General features: G+C 42.7%; 2 protein-coding genes across 5 annotated transcripts; one reads left to right on the top strand and one right to left on the bottom strand.

Moving 5' to 3' along the window:
* The first annotated feature begins 1,107 nt into the window (after nucleotides 1-1,107).
* On the top strand, nucleotides 1,108-6,406 carry LOC119741349 (monocarboxylate transporter 12-like). The gene is made up of 4 exons (XM_038217099.1): nucleotides 1,108-1,189; nucleotides 3,568-3,708; nucleotides 4,534-5,361; nucleotides 6,255-6,406. Exons 1-4 carry the CDS (start codon nucleotides 1,108-1,110, stop codon nucleotides 6,404-6,406), a joined length of 1,203 nt encoding a protein of 400 aa, XP_038073027.1.
* On the bottom strand, nucleotides 5,737-22,794 carry LOC119740977. 4 transcript variants are annotated; one of them, XM_038216515.1, is made up of 5 exons: nucleotides 22,538-22,794; nucleotides 12,854-13,246; nucleotides 11,189-11,478; nucleotides 9,760-9,967; nucleotides 5,737-8,485 (listed from the first exon to the last, which is right to left on the bottom strand). In XM_038216515.1, exons 1-5 carry the CDS (start codon nucleotides 22,566-22,568, stop codon nucleotides 8,265-8,267), a joined length of 1,143 nt encoding a protein of 380 aa, XP_038072443.1. In that variant the 5' UTR covers nucleotides 22,569-22,794; the 3' UTR covers nucleotides 5,737-8,264. The 4 variants fall into 4 exon arrangements, with proteins under 4 accessions (XP_038072443.1, XP_038072440.1, XP_038072442.1 ...); XM_038216512.1 differs by having other exon boundaries at nucleotides 12,854-13,486; nucleotides 22,538-22,792; XM_038216514.1 differs by lacking the exon at nucleotides 22,538-22,794 and adding an exon at nucleotides 14,495-14,614 and having other exon boundaries at nucleotides 12,854-13,486.
* Between the last annotated feature and the right edge of the window lie 1,465 nt (nucleotides 22,795-24,259).

Below are 24,259 nucleotides of genomic sequence, written 5' to 3'. Positions count from 1 at the left end.
GATGAAATTATTGAGCCATATTTCGTCTTCAATGCGCCGTTTTTAGTCTCTAAATAACGCATGAAAAGAGATGAAAAGATCGTGATCCACGATCCCCTTGCAAAAATAATTTCTTGACCCGAGCTTTCCAGACTTTTTAGCCTCGATTCTTGCGCATCTTTGGATACCAAAAACATAAAATTCGGACCATGGGTTACCGCGCAGCGAAAAAAAGAAATTCGGCTCTGCGTGCCATGAAAACTTAATGTCCCCATTATTATGTAGTGTATACACAAAGCAGACTTACCAATGGTGCATATGAATTAGCCACAATTCCCAAACCCTTTAACCAATAGTCATGAACTTTCTTGGGTATGTTCATAATTATTAAGTTGTTGTATGCATGCACCGAGTTTTATAATTTTTCATCACTTGGCTACAAGGTGGTCAATATAATCCGGCTCCTTTAGAGTTAAACAGTTTGCATGTTGTCGTTAAATTATCACACAAAGGAATTTTAGGGAGTGGGGGAATTAGTCATCAGATATCGAGCCGTTTGGGTACTATTGCAGCCACACATGATTATATCTTTTTCAAATATTAGAGTCGGTTTTGATTCAGCCACAGTGCGCGGGGTCGATACAAGTCTCTCGCAAAAAAAAACACCAAGGTTCTCGTCAAAAGAAGCCAATTCGACATTTCACCCGCGCATGTGCAAATTCTCATGAACAATTTAATTTTGGGGGGATAAACAAAACACGTCACGCAGTCCTAGCCCAATAGATCTAGACGGCTAGCTTACAGCATCACGTGGGTTTGTTTAAACCGAAATTTTGTCTCGCAATTCATTGCTCACACGAGATGTCGAATTGGCTTATAGACCGATCAAATTCAATTCGATTTGTACGACTGCATTTAGGTACTCCTTGTATTTTTTAATTATTTAAATTAACTTCGGTTAAAATAATTGCCTGTGTTCAGTGTGTCATTTTCTTTAACAGGTTTTTCCATCCCCTTTGTGGTTGTTATTTAAAAGCCATGGGAAAGCGCCATCTATTGAGAGGAGGTTGCCGTTGGGGATTCGTTGTGGTGTTTGCCGCATTTGTTGTCCATCTTCTTGTCACGGCGATGACGCGTTGTACCGGAGTGTTGTTCTCCAGTTTCCAGAATGAATTCCAGAGTACCTCAGCCCAGACTGGTGCCATCTCAAGTATTCTTTCGTCGTTTTCCTATTTTGGATGTGAGTAGAAATTACACGTTGGTACCTTCGGCGGCGGGACCGGAGGGGCAGGGGGCACTTGCACCCCAGATTTTCCCAAGCCAAAAAAAGTGTTCCTCTTGCGGTCATAAAATAATGTGCCCCCTCGAGATGAAAACAACACTGCCCTTCAAACGTACACTTGAAAACATTATGATCGCGCTTAAAAATGGTCTCCTCTCTTGTACCAAACACCCCTCTCGTAATGATAAAATTGTGCCCCTCTCCGGACAGGAAATTGGCCATCAAAATCAATAGTGCTCTTCTCAGGATAACTTCAATATCGAGAGGAAGAAAACAATGCCCCTCGAAGACACTAAAACTGTGACCCTCTCGAGATGGAAAACTGGCCTGTAAAAAATGATGGTGCTCCTCACGCGAATAAAATGGTCACTGAACTGGCCATCAAAAGCAACAGTGCCTCTCTCACGATAAAAAAAATGGTCCCTTCTTTATCAATATCAACACCCTCTTAATGTCTATCAGATCATTTTTGAAAAGGATAGTGATTGCTATATGAATTGAACCTGCGACCGTCTTACAATACTACAATCTTTGAAAGTCGGAGGGTATTAGCTCCCGTTAAACGATTTCAAATTTACTTCGTACTAAGAGTAAGACAGATGACAAAAAAAAAATCCTCTTTGGGGAATTGTGTCGCTTTTTCAGGAAGGTGTGAACATGGCATCAAGCGGGATAAGGCTATTTATTAGCAATCCCTTCAATTTGAATTGATTGTACCCGAATTTGGTTTCAGTACACCGTTACCTCTACCACAGGCTCACTGACCAACCAGTCAAAAGTCAAACAACCGCATCAGTCCGATCAGGCAGTAAAATGTTGCAAGCAACATCATCGATGTATTTTTTTATAAAGCGTATAAGCGCGATTGCAGTCAGTTTGGTGCACTTTGCGTGTAGTTTAGTTTGTATGCCAACTCCATAATGGTGGATCCAAAGTATTTTATATTTACTACAGCCCCTCATAGGCTTAAGCCCCTGTCACACTTGTCCGAATCGTCACTCCGTTCATGTTCCGAGTAAAACATTGTGGATTCGGTGTTTAATCGGTTTGAACTGAACTCAAACGGATTTCCCTCGGTTTTCCTCGGTTTTCCAACGCTATATACTCGTGTACGTTCGGTGATGCACTGAGGAACTCGGAGAAATTATTGAACCTGTTTAATAATTTCTCCGAATTGTCGCGGCAACCTCAATACGGACGGTATCCGGTATACACACGGAATATGCACGGAATGCACGGAATACACACTGTACTCATTCGTTGCCATTCGTTGCAATGCGGAATAGGTACGGAAGAGTACGGAACAGGCCTCCGATTCCGATCGATAACCGTATGTATTCAGAGTTCATTCCGAACCCATACCATTGTAATGCCGATCAAAAAACGGACGCACCGAATATAAACGGAATGTTCGGAAAGCGGTCGGTCTTGAGATCAATGAGTTTGGCATGTCCGGTGATGATCGGAGAGGTTCTGAATATAGACGGATTGCAATCGGAATAGCAACTTATTAGATCCGGAATAAGACCGGATAATGATCGGTGTATTTTCATTTCTGGCTGGTTTTTTGACATTTCTCTCCGAACGTGTCCGAATTAATAATATTTCAGATCGGTTTATGAACGGAATTATAGATTCGGACAAGTGTGACAGGGGAGATCCGAGTGTCGTAAAACATTCAATGAATCGTCCATGTAGTCAGTGGACTTGTGTGTGTGTGTGGGGGGGGGGGGGGGGGGGGGCTTAATGCATTATTGGGTATTTGGGTACACTCTTTGAAACTCTCAGGATCACTTACGGATACCTCAACAAGTTCAAAACCACATGCCATTACCAAAAACTTTACATTTTGTATCATTCCCCTTTTTATTACAAAAATGTACTTCCTCTTGCATAAAAGTGAAATACAATTTAAAATGTTGCTTTATAACTGTTTATAAACTGCCAATGCCAAATTAGATTAATGTTGTAGTATTCATTGTTTCCCTACCCCTCAAATTATGAAAGGTGTCCCGCCCCCTAACGAAACAAAATTAAAGGGTGTTTAAACATTTAATTCCAAATTCAAATTTTTCATCTGCTTCAAAAATTCTTGATAAATAACTCCCCTTTATAGGGTTTTAGTTATATGAACTCGCCAACTTTTCAAATGGACGACCCGCCCACAAAAAGGTCTGGGATAATGCGCCTTCAATTGCACATTCTTCATTTTGGTAGAGGGAAATGGCATCAAGTGGAGTTACACGAAGTTGCATTAGGAGATGATTTCTTTACCTTAAGCCAGTTGACTAATGTCGTTTATATAGGTACCTTGAGCGGTGTATTGGTGAATCGGTTTGGGTGTCGCATCACTGCCGTGGTCGGTGGTTTGATGTACACTGTGGGCATGATTGGCGTCACCTTAGCTCAGAATATCTACCTGATGTACGTCATGTCTGCTGTAGTAGGTGAGTTCAATTCAACTCCTCTCTCTGTGAAGATTGTTACATTTTCTTGCTGACCATGTGCATTCATGTGCGAGTTGAAATGTATTAAACAAAGTCACATTTCAGTCATCCAAGTTGCCCTTTAAAAAATGTCTTGCTATACGATCGATGACTTTAACCAATACGGCACTGAATGCAACACCCCTCCCTCCAGAAAAGGCAATGAAAATTGCCCAGAACTGTGCCAAAGGCGATTAGGCGAAGTAAAAAAAAAAACATGTTTAGCGTCCCCGCCCGCTTCCTTTTTAGAGGCCGCCTCCTTTTTTTTTTTTTTTTTTTTTTAAAGACAAAAATTGATAAATTTTAACGATCTCTGACGAAAGAAATCGTATTTTTAGACTTTTATACCGTGTATAAAGCTGTGGAAATAGTCAATGAGTCCAAGTGGCGGCCATTTTGAAAAAAGCTGGTAACCATCTTGAAAAATAGCCCGGCCGCGTTGTCTTGAAAAATGTGTCGGGCGGCCATTTTGAAAAAAAAAAAAAAAAAAAAAAAGGGCCTCCTCCTTCCTTTTTGTCAAAGAGGCAGGACGCTAAACATGTTTTTTTTTTATTTTGCCTTATTTTCCAATGCTGTAATTTACCGTTTATTCCAACATTTGGAAGTTTGGTTTATGCATGGTTTTTCCCTATTTGCATGGTTTTCCCCTTCTCATGGTAATTGGGACATTTTCCTCCGTCCCCCGCATTTAAGATCCTTGCTGATGTTGTAGACCTACTTATCATTCTAATGAATTGCACTCATGTTAGATTAGTAACTCGATGCTTATATTGTCTTGTTTTCAAGGGAGTGGCACCGGGGTTGCATTTGCAGCCGCAAATGTCATAGTCGCTCAGTATTTTAAGAAATACTATCCACTAGCGTGTGGAATTACGACCGCTGGATACGGCCTCGGATTTGTCATTTTCGGCCCTTTCATTCAATTCTTAGCGGACACCTACGGCTGGAGGGGAGCAATGTTGGTGACCTGTGCAATTACTGGCAATGTATGTGCTGCAGGAGTTGCCTTTCGGCCAAAACAATTATCTCGTAAGGGAGTGACAGTTACTGCGGATGATCACGAGGAATCAGGTGAACATCACGTTATCCCCACTTTGTCTACAATAGCCTGCAGGAATCCACTTAAGTGTTTATTGTACGAAACAGTCAAGCTCTTGAGATTGAACTTGCTTTGTCGGAGCTACCGTTTTTCCATGTTGTGCTTCGCCGAAACAACTTTCATCCTTTGCCACGGGTCCTACCTTGTCTACCTCGTTCCCCTTGCCAATTCCTCCGGCATTGGAGACCAACAGGCTGCCTTGCTCATAACTGCCTTTGGGGTGGGCAGCTTCATAGGCGTCCCTCTCAGCGGTCTCCTAAGCCAAAAGGTGTCAACTTTAGTATTGTACGAAGTAGCGATGTTTGCCAGTGGTTGTTTCGTTCTGGTCGTACAGCTGCAGACTTACCCTTTCTACGCCATCTCCTCCGCCATGTTTGGTTTGTCATTGGGGTTCCAGTATACAGCTCGCCAAGTGATGATGCTTGAGTTTGTTGGTGTAGATAATTTGGGCTCAGCTCTTGGAATCTTCAGTGCCATTGGAGGGGTCTTTGATCTTATAGGCCCTATAGCAGCAGGTACGTCGCTAACTACATGCTTCTACGACTGATTTTGTTTCATTGTATGTTTTTTTATGAAGCGAAACGTTTGAAGTTGTGAAACAAATTACTTTGATATTCTGCAAAACAGCTAAGCGGGCGCCCTACACTCTAAAAACAACTGTCAAAATATTGACTGATTAGTTTTGCTAGAGTCATTGAAAATTGATTTTTCAGTTGCAACCAGCTGACACTGAATGGCTATATAGTCAAATTTGACTGGTTTCTAATCATATCTGACTGGTGGTGTGGTGTTTTTTTTTTAGAGTGTTATGATTATAAAGCTATATACTCATCCCATAAGTTGAGGAGTCATTATATCGTAATAAAGAACGATTGTTGAAATGCGATTGGTTACATATTTTACTGTTTTAATGTTCACTGCAAAACTGGTTTTAAATGTTACACGTCAATTGACGGTAGACAAAGCAACATGAGGGATATAAAAATGCTTTGACACTTTTGAGGGACATTACACCAGAGAAAAATACACACAGACTTTATATGACTTTATAGGAGTACGTACATGTATGTAATAAATGTCTTCTTGAATTGAATATGACCCATAATAATCATCTCAAACAAAGTTGTAAAAAACTTGAATAAACTATTATCATGTTGCGGCTATCTTGATTTTTTTCTCATTCAAATCAACGTAACCAAAGCGAGACTGGAAGGAAAAAAAGTCAGGTTCCTTTTTAGCACACAAACATTACAATTCAATACTCTTATTGGATACAGGGAACGTGACTGAAATGGTGGCAGCATGATAAAGGTCTATACCAGGAGTCCAGGACATACATTCCTACGGTATATCCATAGTTCCCTGCGTCTTTTTTAAACCCACTGCGTGAATTTTGTTTCATTTTCAGGATCCCTGTACGACGCCAGTGGAAGTTTTTCTGTTGTGTTCTACGTCTTGGCTGGATCGTCTTTCGTTGGATTCCTGGCGATGCTGTCTATACCCTTGTTGAAGAAGATCGAGCCAGGTGTGTACACCGAGGTGGCAGTACAGAATGTCTAGAAGTGCATGTGTGTGCAGAAACTATCTTCCCACAGACACCAATGATAAATACCCCGGTTCAAAAAATCGTGAAACAATGCTCTCCAAGGTATTGAGTCATGTATAAAAACACGTGAATTTTAAGCTTTATTGAACCATTCCCTTTTCTATTCAATTTTTGTGGGGTTGACCCATGACTTTGGGTTGATTTTTCCCCATCGAACAATGACTACTTCAACACAACCATTTACAAAAACTCTCCGGAATCTCATGGTCGGGGAGGACTCGATCCAATTTTTTTTTTTTGGGAGCGAATACCATAGTGATCAAGTTTAATTAGAAGCTGTTGGTTTAGTATACGTCAAAATGTCTTCTAAAAATCCAGAATTGTCATGTCAGTGATGTGCCCATCGTCTAAATTCTCCGTCAGGTCATTGGAGGTCAGGGTAGGTTGAGTCTCACACGATCTTGCTCTCCGAAATGCCTGTTGAGTTTCGGCCAGGACGTTCCATTTAGACAAGTGGGATATACAGTGTGTATCAAAAAAATGGAAACAAAATATAACGGAATGCCAGACGTAGAATGTGTAACCAACATATATAAATAGGTATGGTTTGAAAGATACACCTTTTCACTTTAAAATGAGACATCAAACGTCCAAATCTGATAATTTTTGACAGAGTTCTGAGTAATTTTTGCAAGAGCGGTCAAATTGACCATGGGACCAAGTTTTCAATTTTAGGCATTGGGACAAAAGGTAGCCTGATTGACGCGTGTGGATACTTGATGGCCGACAAAAAATATGTGTTTAGCGAGTAAACACAATTCTAAACACTTTCTTACTATCGCCTCATGCTAAAAATGTTAAGCATGTAAACATGTTTACAACAAGACAGCAAAAAAGTGTTTAAATTTGTGTTCAGTCGCAAAAACACATGTTTTGTAGGCCGGGCAATTATCCACACAGCTAGAGGCAGATCCATAAATGTAAAATATCAACAATATGCAACGCTGATGTAACAATGTGAGTGAATTGTGTCTTCTACATGCCAGCATGTTTAATTTTACATCTTCCCCATTAGGGCACAGATAAATTTGTTGTCGTTTTAGGGGAGAAGGGCAATTATTAATTGCTCTTACAAGGTCAATGCTATTTTACGAACTACAGAGAAGTTCTAAAAGTTACAACCTGGTATTTTTCAGGGGGGGGGGGCAACAATAAAAGACTCATTTTTGCCGTACCCAAATTTTGGCATGGGAGAACAAGAGGGGGAGGCGGCTTATTACCTTGAAGTGGGGTAGCCAAATTCCCCCCCCCCCTCCCTTTGTTAGGCCACGCCCTATATATGTAGACAGTTTAAAAGCACCTGTTTCACACGATAATTTAACTGGCTACTAGGTAACAAATAACTTGAGTTGTTTACTCAGTATTTAGTACTGACAAATACCAAACATAAAACAAATAAAACAAATTTCAGTGTATTTACGTGCATCATTTCCAAAACAATACATGTATTGCATTTTTCTTAATCTGATCTACATGTATCTGAAAAAGCAATAAATCTCTGTATAAATAAAAACAAAATTCTAAATAATTTCTTACAATTCCACCAATTTCTATTTGAAAACAGGAAATTCTCTGTTTCCAACATAGTAGCTCACAATGACGAGTGGATGTTTAGCCGAGGCCATTACTATCTCGAAACACAAAGTTCCCGTCTTGCCGCATCAAGATATTAACTCGCCACTGCGAGATAGTAAGAGAGATACAGATGTTATGAAGTGTTTTATCGCTTACGGTCCTTTTACGCTTTCATACCGTTCAATGCAGCCATGAAAATGAGGAGCTCATTGGTAAAAAGAACCCCCTTCCTGTAAATTAGCCGCCTAGAACTGACTCCTTGTCAGTATCTGGCTCTGCCGTACCTGTCTTCAGGTCCTCAGCCTGTTTTGCATCGCCACTGTCCGAGGTGGATGAGGATGAAGAAGATCCGCCGAACCACCTTGGAGTCACAGAAAACACCATGGCTGACCACAGCGAGTCTCCTGTCTTTTCCTGCAGTACTGGATCACTGATGACGCTCTGGGTGACCTGTTTACCTGATCAAAAATTAACACGATTAATGGGACTACTTAAGATTAGTTTTGCCTATTATCCTTGGCACTGTTGCCAAAGCTATACATGGATTGGAATACATGACCTCCAGTTCACCATGTAATGTGCATCTATTTGAAAAATGGCAACATTTTTTACTCTGATTAATGATTTACCCCTAGGGTCAGGCCAAAAAAATTAAATTTTTGCTTCCAGTTTCCCTACCTACATGTACCCTATTCTGACAGCACCTACCTTTATTTATTTATGGGAAAAATGAGGGGAAAAAATACCCAAAACCATCAATTTCAACTATTTACCCTTGACTACATGCCGACGCCTCCATATGAAAGTACATGTACACCAAAAGAATTGGCAAAAAAAATAAATTTCCTACCTACCTACCTACCCTATTTCGAATGCCATGTAATCGGAAGCAGAAATAGTTGGGGGTTTTGGGCCTAAATGAAACTCTTGATGAAGGAGTAAATGATGACTTCATCAGGAATATAATGAAGTTTATTAATTAACAGAGCTCAGGGCTTGACATGAGAAAATCTTGGTGTCTCTTTGATATCCCAAAGAAATCTAACAGTGACATTTCAACAACTGACATTCTGGCTGTCTGTTTTTTTTTGAGTTTTTTTCAATATGTTTTCGAACACTTTCAAGTATTGTTAAAACTGTGGATTATGAAGATTTTGAAGATTTTGGAGATTTAAGATTTATTTTGGAGCTTAAGAAACTGTTTCTTGTTCCACTAAAAAGGTGAGTTTCCTAAGGTTTTGTTAAGAACCACACAAACTCACAAGAGAGATTTAATGTCACATGGCGCAAATGCCAACTAATACTCTCATTGCTGACTTAATCGAGCCAACTTTCAAATCGTATCTGCTACCATAAAGTTGAAATCATTTACGTACATGTACGCTATAAATAAAACAATTAGAGATGCAATGACTATAGAGGCACACATCACCCAAACCATCCCAATGTACACAATCTGTGACATTTTACTGTATACTTGTACTTGTTCTACATAACCCCCAAGGGCAAACACACAAAGGGAGAACAATTCCTTTCAGTCCTCGGGCATTGGGTCTTTTGTTCAAAACGGTCCTCTGTTGTAAGTTTGTGTGCTTAGTCTATGGGAGAGTGTTATATAACAGGGACAAAGGAAAACACAAAGCATTGTCCTCGGGAGTATAATAAAACAAGAGTGTATGCTCCTGTTTATACTACAGCACTGCTCTATTTTATTCATTGCTCATCAACATACCTAGTTGTGTTGCCTGATCCACGACTGACTCCGACCTCAGCACATCCCTGAAGAAGACTGCTGTCTGCTCTTTGACTGCTGTGTCCCTGAACACGTGCCCCAGCAGGTTTGTGATGGCACCTCTGGTCTCCTTGTCTGACAATATCACACTGAGCATTGATCTGATGTAGTCCTGGGTATCCTTATCATTCAGTGCTGTTACAATTACCTGTTCAGAGAGAAACATAAGCAAACCGACCATCCAGCATTAATGTAAAAAAAAATGAGCATGGAAGACCCAAATCTTACAATTTGGGATCTTAATTGAACTTTAAAAAATGTGTGTGATGGGTTCATGTGAGTGGAAGCTTTGCATGGTGGAAAGGTACCATAAGTGCCAAGTTTGTATGGAAAACCATGGAACATCACTTTGTGAAGAAGTGTCATTCTGAAAAGAAGCAGAAGTGATAATGAATCTAGACATTTGGACAGAACTCTCTGTCCATCCTCAGATGAACGGACAGAGTACTGCTCTTCCGCAGATGGACCCAAGGACTGACAGGATGAGAACTATTTTCACCTCCAATTCTCTTTAGAACCACACTTCTTCGCAGAAGAGATATTCAGAAGAGATGTTCCATGGTGTACCCGCAGACAGAGGCGTAGCAGGGTAATTTTTTTTTGGGGGGGGGTTTAAAAAAGTTTGTGAAAAGGCACTCGCACATCCACGCTGAAATAAAGACGGGTTTATCTTTCTCCAGACACTTGGCCTCCGTAAAAAAAAAGTGGAGGGGTGGGGAGGGGGGCTGGTACACCTTCCAATCAAGGCACTGTTCAAACTGGACGATCATGAACAATAGGTGGCACTTTTCAAGGCGGCACAATTGCCGGCGGTTGCGCAAAATTCCAAAAAGGGCAACTCTACAAGGTGGCTAATAAGAAAAGGGCACTTCTTTTTTTCTTTTTTTAAAAAGGGCACTCTCTATAAATATCAGGGGTAAAAGCTGGTGAAAAAGGGCACCTCAAAAGATAGGGAAGTCTGTACATAATACTGGGGGGGGGGGGGGTAAATACCCCCTTACCCCCACAGTTGCACAGTTTCAGAGGATCTTACTCGGTTATTAAACAAAAGAACTAAAACTGCGTAAACTTGAGATAAGGGGGATGAAGGGGGACTGACTCACAATCTTCAAAATACGACAGATGTAATTAATTTGTTATCAGGTTGTCGCAGGCCATCAGGAGTCAATCAGAAGACAAACACAAGTCATCCAGTCTCAAGTCAGCCACTTGAGTGGCAATTCAGATGAGCAGTGTCAAAGGCATCGATCCTTTCTAATTATACTTCCCTATGCATGTTACATGTACTTGTGTCCTGACTTTTGATGTGACTTGTGACTGACTTCACTAACTCAACTTTTACAAGTTGATAGCATATAGCTGCAGGTACCTGCTGAACAGTGGCTGTTAACTGAGCTTTGGTGTTGGGGTCATGAAGTACATCCATCACTAGTGTGCTCATAGCCTGTTTGGTCTCCGAGCGTTGGAGTACTTCCACCACAAACTGACTGGCCACCTGATGCATGGGCTCATCCTTCAACAGAGCATTCAGCAGACCCTTGGCAAACTCCTCAGCCTTATCGGCCACCAGTCGGTCCTCCAGGGAACGCGTTGCAACCTGGGACACCTCCTCGGCCGCGTGTTCACGGATCGCCTCACGGAAGATGTAGATGGCAAGTCCTGCAAGGAAATTATCAAAAATTGTTTACCTCTCCAAGGGAAGATTTTAGGTGAAGACACTAACACCGAGGCTTCAATTGCATTTTGCATAATCGTCACAAAGATCTTGAAATGATTACGTGGAAAAAAATAATTTCACCTGCCAAACAAAAAGTGAAATTGCATTTAAGGCCAAAAACAAAAAGTCTCCGGTTTCTGGTATGCGCGCGCCTCGCCGTAGCCATGCGCGTCGGCAAAATGAAAAAGTTTTTTTTTCAATACAAGATGATGTCTCAAAACCGCCAAACTCACTGGTTTGACTGGAATCCTGCTGCTGCACAATTTTAACGTGTTTTTAGATGGGGTTATGATCGAGAATAAGCTTTATGTGGCCTCTCTGGACTCCCATATATTTGCACTAAGTTTAGTAGGGCACCATTTGCAGTCATCAGCCGACATTTGAAGCCAAAAAAAAAAAAAACAGGTAAAAAAAAAAAAAAAAGCCGCATCACCGCACCACTTTTGGGGCAAGCTCCATACCAGAAACCGGAGACTTTTTTTTTTGGCCTAATAGTGTAGATGACAGGGATTAATCACTGTGTTGATCTACAGGAATGATGGAACTGGGCATAGAAGCGATGTACACAAGTCATTGCTTCTGAAATACAAATGTAGGTCAGGCTTCCTTTCCAAGTAGATGGTGAATGACATATTCCAAACAGATGCTTATAATTTAGTGACTTCTGTAACAGGGTATACCCTTATTCTAATACCATAACAAAGAGTGAACTAAATGGACAATAAGCCAGTTCTTTACTTCAACTGCGCATGTGCACAATGATATGGGTCACGGGTCATTCGGGATAATCAAACGCTCACCGAAGGCACATGAACACGCAAGAAGACGGTCGTAGGAAGCACGCCCGATAATTACGAGCAGAATGGGTGTCCTCGTAATATCCCGCAACATCGCGTCAGCAATCTTATCCTGAATGACCTTTGACCTGGACTACTTCTTCGAGATACCAAACTAGCTTATTTTAGTAATGTCATGTCAATGTTATACCCCAACAGCGGTGGCCCCTACTATAGTTGGAACAATCGGAACTATAGTTTATCCCAACTATAATTTGGGCACTTTATAGAGAGTCCCAGTTATAGTTGGGATTGCCCCGCCAGAGGTGGGATCGTCCCAATTATAGTTTTGACGATGCTACAGTTAATACAGGCATGCAACTGGGAAATCACAAAAAAAGAGGAAATTCAAATTTTTCCCAGACTTTGTACAGTGTTTTTCTATTTTCAATGGCACACATGGGAAGTAAAAAAAGAGGAAATCAGCTGATCCGAGGAAAAGTTGCATGCCTGTTAATAACAAGCGCAAACAAAACCTTACCTATGAAGATAACGAGGGCCAATCCAATTCGGATGGTTGAGTATCCATGGTAACGAAGAGAGTCCTCTAATCGCTGCATGCGATGTAGCACCGTATCATGAGGGGCAGTACTTTTCTTGCTCTCGTCATGGACAGTGTGAGGCCTGGAGGTTGTATGGAGTTTGTTGGTCAAGTTTTTGCAGCTTCGAAGCACCGACGATGATCCCAAAGTGGCCAACGGTGTGGATTGCGAATAGTGACTGAGTCTAGCTACTAACTCACATGACTTAGGCCTGTGGTGGGAGGCCACTACGGATGGCATGTAGGGCAGTGTTCGCTCACTTCCATAATTTTGAAATGTTCTCAGTGAAATCAAATCGTTGCTCCTCAGACAGGAACAAATCCTGGGACAATCTGAAATGTAGAAACCATACCAACTGTATCTCCTGAACAGTAAGTAAATTGATGATGGGCTGTGGCCATGCAGCAGCAAGAGACGCTGAGAAAAGACTGCAGAAAATCCATGTGGTGGGTGCATGGTTGACCTTTAATTGTTTCAATCAGATGGCGGAAACCATTCCAGTATGCTTTCTTAGAAGTCTTGACTGAAGCTAAGATGATGGGGTCACAAATAGAGTATGAGGAGTCCAGAATCTGCAAGAGAGATACCAGGTTGGAAATGCTGACAGAAGTGACAATGTATTTAATACAATGATTTTAAACTCAGCCATTGTCAGCCTAAATAAATTGGGGGCCTATGACTCAGTAGCACACACTGTAGTTATAGTATTAATGCTACACGTAGGGCAAGTAAACAAAAGGAAGTCTCTCTTCTCCACCCACTCCCCTTTTTCTGCCTGCCTCTTTTTTTTTTCTTTTTTTTTAATTCACAAATTTGCAATATATTTTGCAAATATATCGTCAATACTGACAATAGGTCTATAGGCCTATTGTCTCTATATATTTTTTTCCAAATAAAAATTATAGATAGATGCTAGCTTGAGTAACTGCAGCTCCGATTCTCATCACGATGAACATTGGAGCTGGAGTTACTCAAGCTACTACTTCATTTGTAGATGTAGAAAGGGTTTTATGGCCCCTTTGGACACAATTTTCTAGAAAGAGTTGAGGAAATGGAAGAAGGCATTCACCATCCTGGAAAATCCACCATCTTGGGAAAAAAGAAACAGAAAAAAGGGGGCCGCCTCCTAGCCTCCAGTCCTTCATTTTTTTTCTTCAAAAAAGAGAAACTCTTTTTTTTGCTTGGCCTTAAAATGTTCGTAGTTAGATTGTCTTAGTGTCACTGTCAGAAAATATTTTTCTTCCAGCTGAGAACAAAAATATGATCACACCATAAGCTTCTTACTCACCAAAGCCCCTGCCTTGCTAAGTTGCTGTTGTGAGCATTCTATCACACAAAAAATCAGCTGTTAATTGTAGTTTTGCAGCAAGTTATTGAAATGCAAACTTCAGACATTACGTTTATGTGTGCTGCAGTGCATTGTGAATACCAATGTGACAAAATGAATACTCCTAAAACCTAAAGCTTGTACATTAAACTTTAGCATTTTGATGTACGTGTTGTGTGGGCGTTTAATTAGCTGAATGATGAGTAGCCAAAAAAACGTCAGTAGTAATTTTGCACGTTCTCATGCACTCTACCTCTAGTCCCAGTCTGCTCCTCACCATGCTCACACTGATTCACAGTCACTCACATTAATGACTATTAATACAGACTATAAGTACATGTAGTATTTTACAGTTTATATACCTCTAGAACTATGGCAAATGTATGGGTCTTGTGTAGGAAGACCCATAGTTCTAGTGATAAGTTGCGGTCACTGAACAAGACATGAACACAAGCATTATTATTAAGTGACGGTTTGTTAAGCTGTGCCTTCTGCTTCTGTGCTGTGCAATGAGTGTCGGACAAGTCGATCGTTGAGACAACTCGACTTGGGACAAGTCGACCGTTGAGACAACTCGACTCGGGACAAGTCAACCGTTGAGACAAGTCGACCGTTGAGACAACTCGACTCCGACGACTCGGGACAACTCGACTGTTGAGACAACTTGACATAATGGAAATGTATACACGTGGAGCGGAAAAAGTTGCATAAATCTGTGGCAGGACCGGTGTCACATGAAAATCCGACTCCTATGAAAATCGGACCCCTATTTCCCTATTATTGGTTGATCACTCGCACGTGACAGGTCACTCTCCCCAAACGATCCTAAAATAGCATAGTATTGTACTCACGCGTCACAGTACTACCAGTGCGCAGTACTACCACATTTCATGGAGTCGGATATTCACACTACACCGGTCCCGAGCGTGGCGCGGGCACACTCGATGCACAGAGGGCGCTCCGATCTGGTGGCTGATCGCGTCGGGCCGACGCGCCCCGCCCGCGAGGACAAAGGCCCTTATACTCCTCTTTTTCTTTTAATAATCAGACGATCCACTGGTGGTTTGTTCTACTTGTAAGCCTATAGTCATAATATGTTGTTCTGTACAAGCTACATGTACATGTAGCTTTAATATCAACCATGATTCAACAAAATTGAAAAACAAGCATGCACCTAGCCCCACTAGTGTGGCCGTGGTATGCTGCGCTGAACCTCTGCACACGTTTGCGTATCAAAATTTCAACATGAAATTTCACAAAAATTAGACATCTGAAAAAGGCAGCACTTTCTGATTAGCCTATATTAAAGAGGGTGAGTATGCTTCTATTAAAGCAAAAAAAACCTACAAACTAAGCCTAAATATGAAAAGCAAAATTTGGCAAAGTGCGACACGTTTTTGTACATGTGGATGTGTGGCCTATGTTTACGGATGTAGTCCAATAAATTGGCCACATTTATGGGGCTAGGCTAGGGCCAGACAGGGCTCTGGAGTGCTCTAAAACGTGCAAAACTAAATCAGTATTTCACCAACCAAGTTTGCAGACTCAATTCAATTTTTAAAGGAGACTTTTCTTCAATACTTTGCAGATGAGAGGGAAGTCAAGTGATCCCAAAATGGGGCTAAAGACTAGACTGGTACATGTCCAACCATGGTCCAACTATTTGAAAAGACTGACCTCTTCATTTCAGTGTCAGTAGTCTGGTGGCTTGACTATGGAGAAATGTGTAGTAAATTGAGACTAGTTCCCGCTTCATGCCACATGTTTCTTAAATTCTTTTGGCATGGTTGATTGATGCAGTACTGAAGCTGTGTTGGACTGGTTGTTTTAGGTGCCAGTCTATTTTCTTGTTTTGCATGCTTTCAATACCTTAAGTTTTGGGACTCTCATACACAGTATTGAGAGTCCCAAATTTTCGGACTAGGCTAGGGCCAGACTGGGACCTTGAGTGCATAAAAACGTGCGAAATTACAACTGACTTTTTTTTACTCACCATTTAGCTAATTATGCCCACACAACACTAGCCCCATAAATGTGGCCTATTTACTGGACTGCCTCCGTAAACATAGGCCACACATCCACATGTACAAAAATCGTGTCGACGGAGCCAAATTTTGATTTTCACATTTAGGCTTAGTTTGTAGGGTTTTTTGCTTTAGAAGCACACTCACCCTCTTTACAGGCTAATCAGAAAGTGCTGCCTTTTTCAGATGTCTAATTTTTGTGAAATTTCATGTTGAAATTTTGATACGCAAACGTGTAAAAATGAATCTGGAAATTTCACGAAAAATATACATCTGAAAAAGGCAGCACTTTCTGATTAGCCTATAAAGAGGGTAAGTAGGCTTCTAAAGCAAAAAAAACCTACAAACTAAGCCTAAATGTGAAAATCAAAATTTGGCTCCGTCGACACGATTTTTGTACATGTGGATGTGTGGCCTATGTTTACGGAGGCAGTCCAGTAAATAGGCCACATTTATGGGGCTAACACAACACATACATCAAAATGCTATAGTTGCAAGCATGTCACCTGCGAAATTTGAGACCTTAAATCCAATTTTAAGGCAAGTTTTTGGCAGTTCAAAAACCATCCACGTCATTCTCCATGCTCTAGAAATGTATGTGTGATTCCCAAGGTATTCTGGGTAGGTGTAGAAAGAGCCTTGCAGCTTACTTGTTTTTTAATCAATGGCCAAATGAACATAGCGCCCTCTGTTAAAAAATGAAACATTTTGCATTCACTCAGATCAACAAGAGGGCGCTGTTTTATCTACACGATGAAAATGTTATACTAGCTGAGGAGTTTTTTTGCACAATGCATTGCGGTACATATCAACGTGATGTCTCACGTTTGGATTTCGATGACTCTCTGCAAAATTAGAATTAAAAGCTGAATTTTTGGTGATACAATGCTCACAACAGCAACTATGCAAGACCTGAAGACAGAAGTTTCGGGGATTATTGAAGAAACTGTAGACTAGTAGTGAGTAAGAAGTGTAGGAATTAATTGTACTGTCCTACTTTAACTCCCGAGTTTATTGCAAGTTAAGTGACTCACCAAGTTGCAGTATGTAAACAGCCAAAACTGGGCCGAGTCCATGCACAACGCAACGCGAACGGGGCGACTGCCCGCGCCGTGAATGCGGGGCGAGTTGGTTTCAACTCACGTGGTGAAAACGCTCACAAAGTTCGGTCAATAAACACTCACAAAAATCCACGAGAGAAACTTGGATTGCTCACTGGAATAGCTCTGCCGATGTTTAATAAATCATGTAAAGAATAGCGTTGATTCTAGCTTGTAACTTCCAAGCGAAATTATAGGAAAAGCACTGTAAATATTGCGTGTGTGACAGAACGATAACGAAACGAAACTGAATGCGTGAAGGTTGACCTCTGAACTAAACATATATACAAGATGCGTTAAAGGCGCAGTGCAGTGTAACTCAAAGTGAACGCTACAGTAGCCCCCCTCTAGATCGCAAAATGGTATTGAAGCGAGCGATAAGTGTTCAGGTTAAATCAACCACAGTCAAAGTCTGTGTACTTGGATGGCCAATGAACATGCCGGCCAGAACGCGAGTGCCGTGGAGCTGCTGGTGTTGCTGTGTGTTGGTCATCAACGGTGTGCGGAGGGATGGCAGGAGATGGCTGTACACGCTTAAGCTCTAGGGTAGATGGCTGGGAAGGGGTGGTATCTGTATCGAGGTAAGCAACTTTCAACCGATCTAAGCTGACTGTGTCCTGCCTTCCATCCAGGTCGAGTGTGAAGTACTTGTCTGTCCGGCTGAGTACTCGGTATGGACCTTTGTAGGGTGTTTGGAGGGGTTTCTGCACATGATCGCAACGGACAAATACATGCTTGCACAACATCAAATCCTTGTGAATTTGTGCAGTTCTGTCTCGCGACCGAGGCGGTGTGGGTCTGATGTGCTGCATCGTGTGTCGCAGTCTGTGAACATAGTCTGCAGGGTCGGCGAGATTACCAGTATCGTTGGGGGGTGCAACAAACTGTCCTGGAAGTCTCAGGGTGGTGCCAAACACCAATTCGGCGGTGGAGCAACCAAGATCCTGCTTTACCACCGTGCGGATCCCGAGGAGGATGAGTGGTAATGCTTCGGTCCAACGTTGAGGGTTAGTACTCGATTTGAGAGAGGCTTTGAGCTGTCTATGCAGGCGTTCGACCATACCGTTTGCTATGGGGTGGTACGATGTTGTTCGCGTGCGTCTGGTACCTAGGAGAACCATCAAAGCGTGGAACAGGGCCGACTCAAACTGTCGTCCGCGGTCTGTGGTTATCGTAGACGGAGCACCAAAGGTGGAGACCCATCTGTTCACAAAGGCCTTGGCGACTGTTTCAGCGGTGCAGTCGGGTATAGGTATTGCTTCTGGCCAGCGTGTAAACCTGTCAACGCATGTGAGTAGATAGCAATATCCCTGGGAAGGGGGGAGTGGTCCCACGATGTCTATGTGCACATGATCGAAACGTGCATCTGGAGATGCGAAGGTTCCAAACGGAGTCTTGGTGTGGCTGTGGACCTTGGACTTCTGGCACTTGACGCAGGCCTTGGCCCATGCTCTGATGTCTGAGTTCATGCGTGGCCAGACGTAGCGTGAACCAACCAGTTTCAGTGTTGCTCGAATGCCAGGGTGAGACAGATTGTGCAAGGAATCGAACACACTCCATCTGTGGTTTTGGGGTACGAAAGGGCGTTCATGACTTGTCGACACGTCGCACCAGATGGATGTATTTGAGTTCGGTATCGGAACTTGCTTGAGGTCCAGGGATGTGGGTGATTCCAGGATTCTGTGTAGTTCCTGGTCGTGTGTCTGATCCATGGCCATCTGCTCGAAGTCAATCTGGGTTGATGTTGTCAAGGCACTGATGTGAGATCGGGAAAGCGCATCCGCTACAACGTTCTCTGTGCCCTTGATGTGACGAATGTCGGATGTAAACTGAGATACATAGTCCAGGTGACGAACTTCTCTAGGTGAATGCCGGTCAGGTTTGGAGTTGAGAGCATACACCAACGGTTTGTGGTCAGTGTAAATGCAGAATTCTCGTCCTTCGATGAAGTGTCGAAAGTGTCTGACTGACAAGTACATGGCCAGTAGTTCGCGCCCGAAGGTGCTATAGCGACTCTCTGCAGGTTTAAGACGCTGAGAGAAGAAGGCCAGGGGGTGCCATACTCCTTCGGAAAGTTGCTGAAGCACACCGCCAACTGCCGTGTCCGAGGCGTCCACCATCATGGCAGTTGGTAGTACCGAAGAAGGGTGAGCGAGAAGTGTGGTGTCAGCGAGTGATTGCTTGATCTGCAGAAACGCTGTCTGGCATTCAGGTGTCCAATTCAGTTTGGTTGATTTGCGTGACTGGTTGGGTCTTTTTCGCAGCTGGTCTGTCAGCGGGGCGATCACGCTTGCGCAGTTTGGCACGAAACGATGGTAAAAGTTTACCAGTCCCAAAAATCTGCGCAGTTGACGGGTGGAGGTAGGCTGAGGGAACTCTGCAATCGCGTCGACTCTGTCTCTCATGGGACGGATACCATCAGCGTCGATTCTGTGTCCCAGGAAATCGAGGGTGGGAACCCCGAACTGGCATTTGGATGGGTTGATGATAATGCCATATTCGGAAAGTCTGCTGAAGAGAAGACGCAAGTACTCAAGATGGTCCTCCTCTGTTTCACTCGCGACCAGGATGTCATCAATGTAGGCGTACACGAAAGGTAAGTCTCGCGTAACCATGTCGATGAATCGTTGGAAAGTCTGAGCGGCGTTCCGCAGGCCGAAAGGCATGCGAAGGAAGTGGAACAGACCGAAAGGTGTTGTGATGGCGGTCTTGTGGATGTCGTCAGTATGGACCGGAATTTGGTGGTAAGCGCGTACTAAGTCGATCTTTGAGAACACGCGTTTACCCTCCAGATTGGCTGTAAAGTCATGCAGATGGGGAATCGGATAGCGGTCGGGTACTGTAACACGGTTGAGGGCACGGTAGTCTCCGCACGGCCTCCAGTCACCTGACTTCTTGGCCACCATATGTAAAGGCGACGACCATGCACCGTCCGAAGCTTCGATGATGCCGAGATCAAGCATATGATTGAACTCGTCTTTCGCCGTGATGAACTTGTCGGGAGCCAGGCGTCTTGGGCGTGCTGACACTGGTGGACCCTTAGTCACAATGTGATGCGTTATAGAGTGCTTGACGTCCTTGGCAGTGTAAGTCGGACGTGTCAGTTCTGGAAATTGTCCGAGGATCACTTCATAGGGTGACTCACTCAGCTTGGCAACAGTTGGACTGATGGGAATGGCATCTGAACCGATTCCACCTACGGTGAGGCTTGTAGTGGAGTCGATGAGTTTGCGACGCTGAACGTCGACTAGCAGTCCGAAGTGTTGGAGAAAATCTGCTCCAATTATTGGGTTCGGCAGGTCCGCGATAATGAACACCCAACGGAAGACTCGACGCAACCCGACATCCAAAGTGAGTGACTTCTCACCATATGTGTTGATGGGAGATTTGTTCACCGCCTGTAGATTGATAGATGAAGACTGGGCATGACGTTTATCTGCAGCCGATGGAGGCCAAACGCTCACTTCCGCTCCAGTATCTACCAGGAACCGGGCCCCTGTCTTGCGTTCAGTGATGAAGAATAGGCGACTATTGGTGTCGGTGCCAGGGAGACTCGTCGCCTTTAGTCGCTGGCATCGGAGTTTCCCTGTTGTTGTCGGGGTTTGAAGCTGCATGGGGACACACACCTTCTGGCATCAGCGCCGAATCGCAGTCACAGATACCAGCAGTCAGTGCCAGAGTGTGATGGGCTGCGACTGCGAGATGGGCGTCGATTGGGTGGGGTTGTGTCACGCCTCCTCGATCTCCCACGGGGCTGACCGGAGAGTTGGCATGTGAGAGCGCTGACTTGTTGGGTTAGCTGGTCAACTTTGGCTTGTAGTGTGAGCATATCTGAACTTGGCATGGTTGTTGGAGGCGACGAACTGCCAGGCTGGCTGGATGAAACTGCCCCGACATGTACAGTAGGCGAGACAGAAACTTCAACAATCTTGTCTGCAAGTTCTGCGAGTTGCTCAATGGGTGTCGTTTGAGATGTTGATGCCAGGATTAGTTGGGCGTTGGTCGATAATCTCTGAAGAAACAGTTGTTTCAGGATGTTTTCTTCAAGCGTGTTGTCTCCTAACAACTGCCGCATACGACGTAGTAATTGTGAAGGCTTGCGGTCCCCCAGCTCCTCCGATATTAGCAACTGGTGCAGTCTTTTCTGCTCTGATACGGAGGTTCGACGGATGAGGGCGGTCTTCAGGCTGTCATAGGCATTATGCTCAGGGGGTGAAATGAGGATGTCCCTCACTTCAGTTGCAAACTCTGGCTGCAAGGAACCAACCACGTATGCGAACTTGGTGTGTTGCTGAGTGATGTTACGGGTTAGAAATTGCGCTTCAACTTGCGCAAACCAAAGGGCAGGGTCACTGGGCCAAAATGGAGGCAACTTCAAAGTCACTGCAGCTGATGTTGTGGGTGCAGATGGAGATGAACTAGCAGTAGCACCTTTGGATGTGCCCGGTTTGGAATCAGCATGATCAGAGTCAGATTTGGTTTCCATGTTGTTCGGCTCAGGTCAGGGTCACCAATGTAGGAATTAATTGTACTGTCCTACTTTAACTCCCGAGTTTATTGCAAGTTAAGTGACTCACCAAGTTGCAGTATGTAAACAGCCAAAACTGGGCCGAGTCCATGCACAACGCAACGCGAACGGGGCGACTGCCCGCGCCGTGAATGCGGGGCGAGTTGGTTTCAACTCACGTGGTGAAAACGCTCACAAAGTTCGGTCAATAAACACTCACAAAAATCCACGAGAGAAACTTGGATTGCTCACTGGAATAGCTCTGCCGATGTTTAATAAATCATGTAAAGAATAGCGTTGATTCTAGCTTGTAACTTCCAAGCGAAATTATAGGAAAAGCACTGTAAATATTGCGTGTGTGACAGAACGATAACGAAACGAAACTGAATGCGCGAAGGTTGACCTCTGAACTAAACATATATACAAGATGCGTTAAAGGCGCAGTGCAGTGTAACTCAAAGTGAACGCTACAGAAGCTTGCCAATTTGATTCACACTGGTTTTATTATGCAGCACAAACTTTTGCACGATATGGATACCTTAAGTTTTGGGACCCTCATGCCATGGAGCTATAAACACAGTATTGAGAGTCCCAAATTTTCGGACTCCATGATCACGCACAGGCAGGTCGCTGCATCATGGCATTAGACCCCTTACATGCCTTACCTGATCCAACGTACAACGTCAACTTGAACATGTTCACCAGGTGTTTGTACGGAGAGTGTGATACGGACACAGAATCTGACAATACATAGATACAGTACAAAAACGGTATCCGATTCAATTTTCCCACGTTCGCAATTGCCTCCTGCCTCTTGCATGTCTTGCAGTTGCACTTGCACTTGCAGTCAGTCGCGGAATTGAGAAAATGAAGCGCCCTCAAGAGTTGTTCAATGTTTGGACTCAGCTTCTGTGGTGCATGTGTCGAGCGCAAAGTGAGTCCCCTTAAACTTGCGCGCGCATTCATTTCCTTGCAACAAATTGCGCACGCAAGTTTAAACTTGCGCACTGCATAGAATTTCCCGGCCACGCATACAGAGCCGCTAAACTATTTTGCCCCTGGGTATGCTCATGCAGATATGTAAAATTATTTTTAAAGCAGATTTTTTCTCCGATTTAATAGCATCACTGAGCTTCGGGAGACAATGCCTTAATGCTTTTTTTTTTAAACATTTGACTAAATTCATTAATTAAATCATTTGCAAATTTATTTACTTTTTAAAATAATTACCATTTTATATGCATAGCGTTTTTAAGTTGTAAACATTTTTTAATATGAATCATTGAGCCTGCAATAAAAAATATTTATTAAAGTAATACATTTAATTAATTAATTAAATTAGTAATGCATTCATTATTTTTTTTTTCAAATTATGCATTGTTGAAGTGTTCACAGCGCTCGAAATGTTATGCAAGTATTTCTAAAAACAATATGAATTATTGTACCGTACAATTTATTAATTGTTACATTAATTAGTATTTTTTTAAGAGTAAGTACTTTTTTAATTGTGGAATACATAAGCATTTTAAAAATAATGTAAATGATTAGTATAATGTCAAAACTTAAACAATTGAAGGGATCATAACCATTCTTTTTACGTTAACAGCGGGTTACACCTAGGAAATTATGATTTATTTACATTCAAGAATACAAATAAAATGCTAATTAGGTTTACAAAGCAAAAAACTTGAAGCTGGTCTCCATTTTTGGACAACTTCAGTACACTTTCCAAGCAATCGCCGCTAATGTGCTTAGGCGAAGTAAAAAAAAAACATGTTTAGCGTCCCCGCCCGCTTCCTTTTTAGAGGCCGCCTCCTTTTTTTTTTTTTAAAGACAAAAATTGATAAATTTTAAAGATCTCTGACGAAAGAAATCATATTTTTAGACTTTCATACCGTGTATAAAGCTGTGGAAATAGTCAATGAGTCCAAGTGGCGGCCATTTTGAAAAAAAGCTGGTAACCATCTTGAAAAATAGCCCGGCCGCGTTGTCTTGAAAAATGTGTCGGGCGGCCATTTTGAAAAAAAAAAAAAAAAAAAAGGGCCTCCTCCTTCCTTTTTGTCAAAGAGGCAGGACGCTAAACATGTTTTTTTTTTATTTTGCCTTAAGTTGATTGCTTGCCCGGTCCCCTCCCTGGCCCCGCCCCCACGTACCCTTAAACACTTTCTCTGATAAGCACTGCTATGATTCTTTTCATTGACGCTAATTGAATTCCCCTTTTATTTATTTCTTTATTCATTCATTTATTCCATTATTTTTCCATGTACTCGTGTTTTGAAAAAAATTCTTCATCAATGAAAATCCTGCCCGCAAAAGAAGGTTGCGATCGCCTTTGCGCAAGTTTAAACTTGCGCACGCAAATTAAAATGGCGCTGTGTAATTTGCGT

This window comes from Patiria miniata, unplaced genomic scaffold (assembly GCF_015706575.1).
Source record: "Patiria miniata isolate m_02_andy unplaced genomic scaffold, ASM1570657v1 HiC_scaffold_5, whole genome shotgun sequence".
Classification (NCBI taxonomy): domain Eukaryota; kingdom Metazoa; phylum Echinodermata; class Asteroidea; order Valvatida; family Asterinidae; genus Patiria; species Patiria miniata.
Note: the sequence above shows the minus strand (reverse complement) of the source record. Positions and strands in the feature narration are given on the sequence as shown.